The 12,143-nt window shown below is 41.4% G+C and overlaps 1 protein-coding gene across 4 annotated transcripts in view; it reads right to left on the minus strand.

Annotated features, from left to right (window-relative positions):
- The window catches only part of LOC309359482 (clathrin heavy chain 1), a 55,815-nt gene that overhangs the window by 40,525 nt on the left and 3,147 nt on the right, over positions 1-12,143 (minus strand). For all 4 annotated transcript variants that reach the window (XM_081893179.1, XM_081893180.1, XM_081893182.1 and 1 more), the window contains exon 2: positions 3,071-3,278. In XM_081893179.1, coding sequence (XP_081749305.1) covers positions 3,071-3,278 — 208 coding nt within the window. The remainder of the gene's footprint in view (positions 1-3,070; positions 3,279-12,143) is intronic.

The raw sequence follows: 12,143 nt of genomic DNA on the forward strand, positions 1-12,143 counted from the left end.
GATATTTCCCCCTACAACTTACCTCAGGCATGCCAAAGAGTCACCGCACTCAATCAAAATCTTGTTTTTTCACCTCTGTGTACAGTGTCCCTGAAAGGTTTGACTCTCATTGCATTCCTCAGCCTTTACTTTTTATTTCAACTTCATGCAGGGTAACCCTTTGAGGGGGGGGTGTTTTCTTTCTAAGCAACTAAAAGAGGCTGGGGGAGTTCTCTTGGCCTAAGCTAATTTTATGCCTAATTTTAGACATCTTTTCCTCACAGGGTTCTTTGACACATATGTTTGAACTACTGTGCCAACTCCCAACTTTATGAATGCAGCCCTGCTATTAAAGCAATATAGTGAAGACGACTAAGGCTATCAGATTTAAATACAAAAAAAGGTACTGTAACGCACTCGCTCTTCAGCAGTGTGTTCCTGACAAGCAATTGGAATGCGTACGATTTTTGTTTACCAAATTTCAAGGGATAGCAGTTCTGGTCTCTTGCAGCAAAAACAAAGTATTGGAGGAACCTTAAAGGCTAGATTATGGCTTAGCCATTGGTGGGCAAGAGCCCAAGTTAGATGCATAAAAAGTCGCCGCAGTTGTGGAGTTTATTTACACATACATGTACGGGGGGCGGGGGTGGGAATGTAGACAGCAAGGCAAAAGGGGCCATGAGATAGATGCAAGCAGATTCTATCCTCCCACTTGGTGATAATGGTGGCTTTTCCAACTACAATTTCTTTGCACAAAACCGTTATGGAGAGATCATGCCAAGAGCAGGAAGAGCCCTAACAAGCACACTCATGTTCGAGTAGGCTGCTAGGACTGGAATGCTCCAACAGAATTTAGGGGAAGAGCAACATGCAACAATTTCACCCCCACTCTCAAGTAAAGTTTCTTCCAGCAGAACTGATCATATGTCATCACCCCACTACAGAAGCTTGCCCACGATGGATTCTCACCTCAAAAAAATATTAAGTATAAAGCAGCAAGGTTTTTTTTTATATAATAATAAACAGAACCACTTAATTACATTGCTTAACTGAAAGCCAGACATCTACTCAGGTGACAAATTTGGGAGAAGGAGGAGAGGCTTTATGAACACTTTACATCTCTGCAAGAGTAGAGTATGAAATTGCCTTTTTGCATTCCCATGCTTTGTGTATGGAAATGCCCTATGAAAAGTACTACGTCCCCCCATTCTGTTCCAACATAGATCACTGGAAGTGCTCTCACGGTACATTACAAACACAGGATACATCCATACAAGGACAATAATGCTTTGATCACTGTAGGAATGCCACATGCAATCCAGAAATGCAATTTGTATGCACGCACCATACTCTTTATCACAGTTCTGAGAAGCATTACATTTCTGAGGGATGTATGTTCACTGTTCACACAAGGAGCTTGAGCTTCAGGACAGACATAATACGCAGTTGGTTTGCCAGCACCACACTCCCATCTGCAGGGAACATTTAAGTGCTTTTCTAAAGCAACATTTCCTACACATTTTAATACAAGTCAGTCTCCATTTCTGTTGGGGTAATAGGTTTCTGGGCAAGCTATAACCCTGTTACTGCTCCTCCTAAATAATTATGTGCTGTCATGGCCACTCATCTGAACACTTTTATTTCTGAACACTCTTTTAAAGAAGAAAGTGGGAAGTGACGTGGTAATGCTGCAAGAGCTCTTGATGGAGATTGAGGGAGGAGATGAGACACTAAGTTATGTTCAGTTACTTGCATCTCTGGGGTTAGCACACGTGGTATAGCAACAAAATAGTGTATTAGGTAGTTATGTCAAGGGATATCACAAAATATTAGCTCTTCTGGCCAAGAGTTTGATTCACAGGGGGCCAAGACAATTAGAATTAAAACACTGTGTGTGTACTGAATCAAAGTGTACTATGTGTACTATGTCCAAGTTAACACTGGGGTTATTAGTCCCATGTTGTCCACTCACAGCCCTTTGCTACCAACAAGGTGTTTTGGTGAGCATGGGCATTCTAAGTGGCAGCTGCCTACGTACTTCCGAGCTGTTCACAGATTTTCAATGCAAGCCAATTTTTGAAGTAGCATCGTGGACCCCTGCGAGCGTTGCCATGGACTTTTAAGACCAAGTACCACATTTAAAATAAAAGAAGTGACTAGCACACAAGACACCATGCCAGCAAAGGTCTCTCATAAAAGTATTGCGACTTGACTTTGTCAGTTAACTGTACTGTGGTTAAGACTGGGTTTAACCATCTATTGGTACAGTTACTACCATCAAGTCACAAGTGGTTTCAGAGGATAAATAGTTTCGTTTGCCCAAACTCAAAATTTTAGCATCTAGATTACAATTCTCTCTACAAGTGACATGCCAAATTGCCTCCTGCAGAATTTAGTACTTTTTATGAGATGAGACCATTCCAAAACTATTAAACATGAAGTGTGTCAGTACAAAGTTAACTCACCATCTGTTTTAAGACAAGAATGCAGGAAAGAAAGTACACAGTCAGTGAAAGTGAAACCATTTTATATATTAGACACCAATGAGTTTTTGCATCTGCTCGGGTATGGATATTTTTACATGGTGATTAGGCAGCGTCTGGAAAATCACATAGCTTCTAGGACTAGCTGCAACAGAAGCTTTACTTTTTCAGTTTTAGGACTTTAAACCAAACATGCAACACAATCCAAGCTTTATTTAGTAGACGCTTGCCTTCCCTGCCACCCCAAAATACTGCCCTGCAAAAGCAGTACTTGGCTGGAAAAGATACCCAGAGGTATTGGAATTGGTGGTGCCTATTGATCTTCCCAGCCTTAAAAAAAATAATTCAAAGCTTACTGTACAATAGCAATGTCATCTTAAAATTAACCTAATAATTTGCTTTGACAAGTCCTACATTAAGCAAACTTTCCAAGCCACTTCATTCCTAGTACAACTCAATCCCATTATTTACAGCATTCCCTGACTGATACAATGGTTACCAAAATGCAACCAAATCTTAACATACTGCACACGGGTTCAAAGCAGAACCAATACATGTGCTGCTGCACAACAATCCTCCCAAGACAATGCAAAGAAAATAAAACTTACCTTTCAGAGCAATTACTTTAGAAGCTGGATTCATGATGGCACTTTCTGCAGAGATTGGGCGCCTGATAGGAGTGGTTGGATCGCTCATGTCTATGATCACAACCTGTGCTTGCTCACCAACTTTTTCTCGAATACATATGAATTTATCAGATTCCATTGTTAAGGTACTGAATCCAATGTTTGCTGGATTAATTCCAAGATTTTGGAGCTGTAAAAAAAAGGAAAGTATCGGTAAAAACCTTGCATGACCACAGACAAGGACTGCTTGGCGGGGAAATCTGTACGTGGCAAAATGCCACCATGCCATCACTGTTTATTCGTAGAACAGACACTTCTCTCTGGGGAAAGTGGTATTAGGAGCAGTTGACTACACAGGTTTTACATATATCTTTGTGATCAGAAGGCAACTCACGGGGATCATGGAGTTGGTGTTTCTTCACAGTGTGGCTCACTTAAACCTTCAAGAACTACTCTATTACATTAGATGTAGGGGCAGATAAGCTATTTGTGAATATGGATCAGGTATATCCACGCAAAGATTTGCAGTGTTCATGGGACTGCTTCACTATGCACCATGTTCACAACCCAGCCCATTGACTATTTACATTTTTAACAACCAGTTGTAGGTGGGATGCATAGCTTGCACCCAGTGAAATTAATAGTAGTCAGATTCTCAAACTGTTATTGGCATACGTACAAGATTCCAGTAGGGTTCAATACAGGAAAAACCACTCACCAAAAAAGGCCAAAAACCCAACCAACCAACAGCCTTCATCTAACACTTAAGTCAGTGTTGTATAGCCTTCATGAATCCTCACTGCGTGTTCCATAAACCTGGCTACTATCTCCATCTTATCCCCATCCTGAGTAAACGTAATGAAGGCTACATTATATGTGAAATAGTAGTCAACATTCTCTTCAAACCATGGACCAGATCCAACCAATTCCTACAAGAACAAAGCAGTGTCTTGTGGCACCTTCAATACTTAACAAATGAATTAGGTCATAAATATTTGTGGGCTGGCACCCGTTTCATCAAATGCACGAAGGACCTGGTTGTGGACTTCCCATAAGCAACCGGTAGGTCACTGTGAGAACAGGTTGGAGGGCTAGATGGGCTTTTGGTGTGATCCAGCAGAGCTCTTCTTGTGCTCTTCTCTGGTGAAGTGGATGTGAGACCATGAAAGATGATGACATTCATTTGTTAAATCTTTTAATATGTTGTTTATTTAAGGTACCACAATATTCTGTTTTTGCTTCAACACAGCGTCAACACACCCACCTCTCTGGAAATAGATTCCTAGTTACCAGAGCAGTTTGTTAACATATATTGACTCAGAGCCACTGGCATCTCTGGCATGGAAACCCTCCGTTATACACTATATCACATGGTACCAATTCCCCCAATATTGAAGCAGGGTTCAACATTTCTAGTTTCGCTCAATCTGGTTGCTTTATTCCAGATTTCATAGCAACTTGCACATCTCAAACACACATGACCTTCACATTCTTGCTGAAAGAATGTTTTTGCAGGGTTACGTTCCCAAGCTATTGTGCTAATCTTCCCCATATTTATTATTCCAGTGTTTATTAGCTGGATCGTATGCCATAAATGGCAACATGTTTAGTGTATAGCAAGTCTATACACTGAAGCAAGTTTATCCGCGCCAACAGGAAGTAGAACGTTGTGGCCTGTGTGCAACTTCAGTACTCCTCATTTTAAATCCATTCAGTGAATGGGACAGAGGGAAGTTCCTTGCTTTAAGTTTTCCGTCAGCAACGCTGTAGACTTGTCCTAGAAAGGCAGGAACCTGCTAGTACAGAGTCAAACCACTGGGTCCATCTAGCTCAGTACTGCCAATATTGAGCACCAGCAGCTCTCTGGGGCTTCAGGCAGCGAGTCTTCCCCAGCCCTACCTGGAGATGCCAATGACTGAACCTCGGACTTCTGCCTGCAAAGGAGATGCTCAACCACTAAGCTATGATCCTTCCCCCAATAAAGACAACCATTTTCAAGCATTTTGCTGTGGGGAACCAGCCAGAGACATTGTACGTTTGTCAGCAGCACAAGACTCAAAAGTTTCTACTGAAGATTGTCTACTTAAGATATTTAGCTTTAGACAACAGTAAACTGATCACAGTTAACTGTGAACCAGGAACCATCAACACACAGAAGTCCAACAAAAAGCAAAAGAAGGACCCACTAAGCCCTTGAGTATGATTATTTCTTTCTAAAATTATTTAGCAAAACATGCATTAAAAATGAGAGGAACTGATAGCTGGAAAGCAGGCAAGTTGCAGCAAATTAGAGGTGCTGTATTAATCAATTTAAAGTTTTTCCAACACCCCGGTAAGTTTCTCCAACATCCCGTTGAGAGAGTAGGATAAGGAAGGACTGGGCCTGCAAGTTCTTAAATTTAGCTTGTCATATTCACACTAGATTTTTTTTATACTATAAATGTTCAATTACATTCCTTGGTACAATTGTCCCAGAAGAAAATTACGAAGATCCATCAGTTTGTTAGGGTTGGAGGCTCATTCATTCAATTTTGTCTGTTTCATCTTTTTCTTTTGCTGCAATCTGGGATATACATCTTACCCTTAGACCTCTTAATACGAATTGCTGGATTTAAATTTTAATGTTCCAATTGTCCGTATTATATTGTCAGTATTCTAATGTTTAATATGGCTATTGTGAGCCTGGGGGTGGGGGAGATGCCTCTCTGTGGGAGGGGTGGTAGAAAAAAATGGAATATCTAGGCTCACTTTAATCTGGGGTTGGCACCTTGATTCATGAAGTGTTCTGGGAGACAGATGGGAGGAGTGCAACCTTTGTTGATTCTCCTGGATCTCTTTGTGACGTTTGAAACCACTGACCACTGTATCCTCCTGAGGCAGCTTTGTGGGTTGAAAGACTTGACCCTCTCTGTAGGACTGCAACCAGAGAGTAGCATTGTGAAACTGCTGCTCAATTCCATGGTATTTATGCTGTGGAATCCAGAGTCTTACCTCTTGTCCCCCATGCCTGTTTAGTATCTGTCCAAAGCCACCAGGTGAAGTCATTCAGAGATTTGAAGTATAAGTTCATCAATATGTTGCCAACACCCAACATGATCTTAATATCAGGAGAAGCTGTACAGGTGCTAGATGAGAGCCAGTGAACTGAAGCTGAATCCTGACAAGACTTGGGACCCAAATACATGAAGGAGTGTCTCTTCCCATATCTGCTAACTTAAGCATTGATATCTGATGAGTTGTCTTTTCTCAGGGTGAAGTCCATTGTGTAGTGACACAGGAGAAGGCCTTCTCTGTGGTGGCACCTGCTTGTGAAACTACCTACTGTTTGAAATGCGGCTGCCTCCCTCTTTGCCAATTCTCCAGCATGAGTTAAAGATGAACTTCTGTTTTTACCCAGGCATCTGAGTTACATCTAAAGCTTCACTTTTATTTTATGACTGCTGCTGAATTTAGTGTCCTGTTTGCAATGTTTTAATGTTGCATTGTTTTTATATCTTGTATACACTGCCCATGGATCCTACGGAATGAAAGGTTGCCTAAAAACAGTATCTAAAATACTGTGCTCATTGTATTTGTCTGCTTTCTGTCAGGAGCTTTGAGCACAGTGTATATACAGCACATAAGCAAACTGTTTACTGAGAGAGACAAGCATATTTCCAAGTTTTATCATGGAACACCAAATAAGCAAGAAGAGGTTACCCCTTGCCATATTTATTTGCCATCCAGTTATGGGAACGTTCCATTCTTACATCAACAGGCAGTTTTTACTGCACTTACATGCTGTTCTCATGAGACATGACTGGAAACGGTTTGTAATAGGCATAAAAATAGCAGCTAATAGAAATGTTGTATTACCCCTTCTATAATTCAAAGTGTGTTTCCTTCTGCATACCACCTACACACAAACCCCACCCAAAAGAGAAGTAATTCCATAACTAAAAGTTTGATCACACCTTTGTATGAAATAAGGGCTACTATCAAAACAGTCCCTTCTGATTTATCTGGTACAGCTTTCGTGAAATTTTCAAGTCCTGCCCACAAACACATCAGTATACTTTCTGTACCATCTTTAAATCTGCAGAGATTATTCAATCTCATATAGTCCTGCAGAGATCATTCAATCTTGTACAGCCCTAATTGGGCTGACTAGAGGTGACAATCAGATCCTGCAGCATCTGTGTTCCACATTCACAAACATGAAGAGTCTTAGATTCTTCAGTAGCAATGGCAGAAGCATGGGAAGGTATCTATATAAGCTATTTTCAGAAAGGTGGAAATCTGAAGACCCTAAGGGGGCCTTTAATCTGGCTCAATGTTCTGGGCAGGTCACTTTATATCCACCCCTCGGTGTTCCTATTAAATGAAGTTTTTCTGTAGTCAGACCAGCTCTGTAACTCTACCAATATTCTACTAGCTGACAAAGATAGATAAAAGGCCAAGTAATCCCCAGGGGAAACTGCAAAGAGAGCAATTACTGCAATAGTTATTCTTTTCACAGACCTGTAAATATTTGGACACTTCTCCATTATACACACTTTTCTTTTTCCAATTCAGTCATGAACCTTTTTGCCCAAGGTATTCCACAGTGATGTACAGTGTTCCACAACTGAAGTAACTGAAAAATGTACAGAGCTTCTAAAAAGTGGTCTTAAAGCTGCAACATCCAGCTTCATTTTTTCTACTACAGCTTCTTTATTTTCTCCACCCCTATTTTGTGTAACACCTTGCATGATGAAGAGTTGTGGAGAGGTGAAAAGCTTGCCTCATCCCAGTGAAGAAATTAGAGAATCTCCCGTTATTACAGCCTTTCCCCTGCAATTGCCTGGGGTGGTAGTGGTGGAAAAACTTAACTCTCAAAAGGGCCTGCCAAGCTGCCCCCAAACAAAGGTCATTCCCTCTGAAGGGCTTGCAAGCCTTCAAGTTTATTCAAAGATAAAGCCAAGTCTGATCAGTCATTGTGCTGGGGGATGGAATGAACAACTATTCAAGCCTCTATGCCTGCAACCCCAGCCAGACATATCTAGTCATCTCCCACACCTCCCTCTTCAGTTTCTGATTATTCAACGATTAGCAAGAACTTCAGCACATGTAACACAAAATCACAGGTAGCCCAAACCATACTTTGCAAGCACATTTTAGCCATGGTTAGCAGATCAGGATGGAATTCTCCCCTACACACCAAGCCACACAGTCTTGAAGGCCAAACTGTCTTGAAGGTTAAATTAAGACCATCCTTTTTACTATTGTGTAGCAGAGAAGTGGTCTTCACAACCAACTCTGTACTCTTGCAGAGCCTTCTAAGTGAAGGAGGGAGCATCTTCAGGAGAAGCACTGCACTTTTATTTTCCGAGTAAATGTGAAGAAGCCTGAGTGAAGCTTAGGGAAGGAAGAACACAGAATTATGTTTTAGAGATTATGTTTTAGAGACACTGCAGCAAGGTGAGCTCTCCAGATACAGCAGGAGATATACAACTGGAGGGACTGGGGGTGGAGGAGAAGAGGCCACATTACATTTACAGCAGTACACAAGGGGCTTCTTTAGTCAAGGTGTTGGCTGCTTTTTTTTAAATTGCATTTAATGTTCATATGTAGGAAAAGGAATACCCCCCCATACAGAAGAAGAGATTCTATACAGGCAGATTTTATCCCTTCCTATATTATTCACGTACCCAATTTCCAGTGGGAATTATGTGCAATTATGATAGGCAGGCAGCAAATACTCCAATATAGGAATGCAAGTAAACATGTACTTTGGGGTTACACTGGCTGTCTTCATGTGCAGCTTCAAGGAATTAACTGAACAATCGTGTGCATGCAGCCTGAGTACTGCTGCTTCACACTTCTCATCTTGAGTGGGGAGACATACCATAAGCACTAAGTTAAAACCCTGATTTGTTATGCCTAAACAAACCACAAGCAGGAAGCAATGGTTTCTTGGTCACTTCCCAGATGTGGCTTGCCTGGGCAAAATAAACCACAAGCATGGGTTCAGATGTAATGCTAAGCCAGCCATTTGTAGTTTTCTTCCCCATTTGAGTAAGGTTGGAGCAAACAGGCTGTATTCACAGGATAGTTCAGTAAACCATGGTTAATGGGCTTAGCTGTTACCAGTGTTCAAAACTGCCAATGTTCTAGGCGCAATGTTTTAGGTCTCCACCCTCATCATTCTGCCCGGACACTGAGGTCTAGCGCTGAGGGCCTTCTGGCAGTTCTCTCACTGTGAGAAGCCAAGTTACAGGGAACCAGGCAGAGGGCCTTCTCGGTAGTGGTGCCTGCCCTGTGGAATGCCCTCCCACCAGATGTCAAAGGAAAAAATAACTACCAGACTTTTAGAAGGGATCTGAAGGCATACCTGTTTAGGGAAGCTTTTAATATCTGAAGGACTATTGTATTTTAATCTTTTGTTGGAAGCCACCCAGAGTGGCTGGGGAAACCCAGCCAGATGGGTGGGGTATAAATAATAAATATATCTTTATTATTATTATTATTATTATTATTATTATTATTATTATTATTATTATTAAGCAACAGGGAATTTCATTAGCACAAGCAGTTTCTGAGCTCTGGGCGCAGTACTATACCTAAGATTTCAGATTAAAACTGCGGAGTAGAAGAAAAGGAGGACCTTTTTCTGCCTCCCCACTTACAGCTACTCTCTGAAGACTGGAGAAGAGACTCTCTTAAAAATATATGGGGCTGGGCAGGGGAAGGACTAGACCATGTGAAAAATGAACATATTATTTTATCCGCAATTCATTCATTTTCAGCTTTTTATTTTCGTTATACTGTATTAAAAAAAGCACGCCTAGACATTCCATTGTTGCGCCCATAACCTATGTTTAAAGTGCCATTTAGCTCCAAGCTTTCATATCTCAGTTTCTGACACTGGCTGTTACCTACTAACAAAGCCCATGCAAAGTAAGTGGTTTGCTACTACATAACCATTAGTGAGAAAAACATGCCAGAAAACTGGTAAATGAAAACTATTTCCTGGACTTCAACTAGCTATTTGTTCCTGCACAACTGGATGGAACTGATGAAGAGAATCGATGAAGTCAGTTTTGAAGCCTTGGTGCTGCTCCTTGAACTTTCAGCACGACTGCATTCTCCTTAGGAAATTATTCTGTCAGTGAGGGGTTCTATTCAGATAATGATTTGCCAGCTACTCATCTAGAAGAATGTGTAGGTGTGCTCATGGCATTTTTGTCACAAGATGCTGGCAGACTTAAAATGCTTTCAGTGCTATGCACCAAGGTTCTTGCCTTAAGACCATAACCTTGCATGTTGTCTCAGGAATGTCTTGGACAACTCATCTCACAGGTAGGCTACCTGATCTAAACATCAGAAATTCAAGGAATGCTAGTAGATGCTGGCATGCAGTTGTTACTTATGCCAGGCTTTCACAAAAGTAATAATTAAACATCACAAACGTGACTCCCCACTTACGTGGAGGTTACAATCAGGAGCCCCTTGCACATAATCAAAATGTATGCAAGTGGGGAACACCCTGGAGGGTCCTTGTGGCTCACAAGGTGGCCCTCTTCAGGCTCTGGGGATGGTCTCCTTGCAAGCCAGAGGCACAGCAGGGCTTTGTTGAGGCTGTTCAGCCTTCCCACCTAGCAGCTGACATACAGGATAGTGCAGCAGCAGCAGGCACTTTCCCACGCATCAGCTGTTAGGCAGGTAGGCCAAGCACCCAAAACAAAGCCCCTCTCTCTTCTCTGTCCTCTTCAGGCTCCGGGGAGGGTCTCCTTGCAAGCCTTGTGTTCCCAAACACGTGGGCAGTCACATTCAAATAGATTGTGCACAAGTGAGGAGTTGCCTGTACTTTGATTTCCCTCTTACACCATGATCTAGAAACAAAAATGCAAATACTTCCAGGGCAACTCAATCAACTCCACATATACTTCAAAAAAAAATTTTCAGACAAAAGTTGTGGGTCAGCTGCTCCATAGAGCACAGCTTTGGGGTAATATGGATCTGAAGAAGATTGGATCCATTCAGAATCAATAACTGAGTACCATAAGGTATGTCATCCTTTCTGTTAAGAGACAAAGCTAATCTATTGTTGGCATCTTTAGTAAATAGTAGGACTATTACTGGATTATGTTATCCAAAACAAATGGGCAGCCACAAAGCAGCCAGAATATCAAAGCTTGCCAGGAAAACAAACATACATAGTTTTGGGCCTGATATAATGGATTTAGGTTTATGAGTTTTTGGCAGAGATCAATATATAAAGACCTAAAGCTGAGTATCAAGAGTTTTCTTCTACCATACAGAACCAAACTTAACTATCCAAAGTGTGCAAGAGTAATTTTCCTGGCAAGATTGCATAAGACACAACTATTCGGTTACATTAGGGCAGTTCAAAGTGACACCCCTTTAACAGTACAGTCTATATAATTGCCCTGGACAGGCAAAGTCACTGAGTGTGGGAAAGAGGTTCGACTGGGAGAGGACTTACTGGCCTTTTTGCTGACAAACCAGATCATATTTGACTTGGCTATCATTCTATCTGCTGTTTTGTTTATTAAATGGGCAAAATCCCATATGATCACCAGCAAGATTTCAATAGTGAAGAAAGATGAAGAATGTCAGATAGTAGGGGACTGTCAACTCTGTTATTGAAGTGTTGAGTTAAACAGTAAATGAGTGGGGATTTTTTTTGTAATTAATGTTACAGTAAAATGTATTGGATATTGCAATGGCTTATGATTACATATGAAAATACTGTATAGCACCTTTTAATATTATGATTGGCAATGGCATCTCTAAGCCAGAGATGGTCAGCCTGTGACCCTCCAGAACTCAAGAGTTCCCATCAGCCCCTAGCCAGCTTGGCCAGTGGTCAGGGATGATGGGAGTTTTAGTCCAATAAGATCTGGAGGGCCACATGTTCCCCATCCCTGGGCTAATCAATAAGGATCTGTGGAATTACAACTCAAGAAGGTAGGCAAACGCCCCACAGATTGATATAATTCACTCTACATATTGCACCAAGTTGTCCAACAAAACAACAACCACCTTGAGGGATTCTGGAGTCTATTTTAAG

This window comes from Podarcis melisellensis, assembly GCF_964234715.1.
Source record: "Podarcis melisellensis genome assembly, chromosome: 16".
Taxonomy (NCBI): domain Eukaryota; kingdom Metazoa; phylum Chordata; class Lepidosauria; order Squamata; family Lacertidae; genus Podarcis; species Podarcis melisellensis.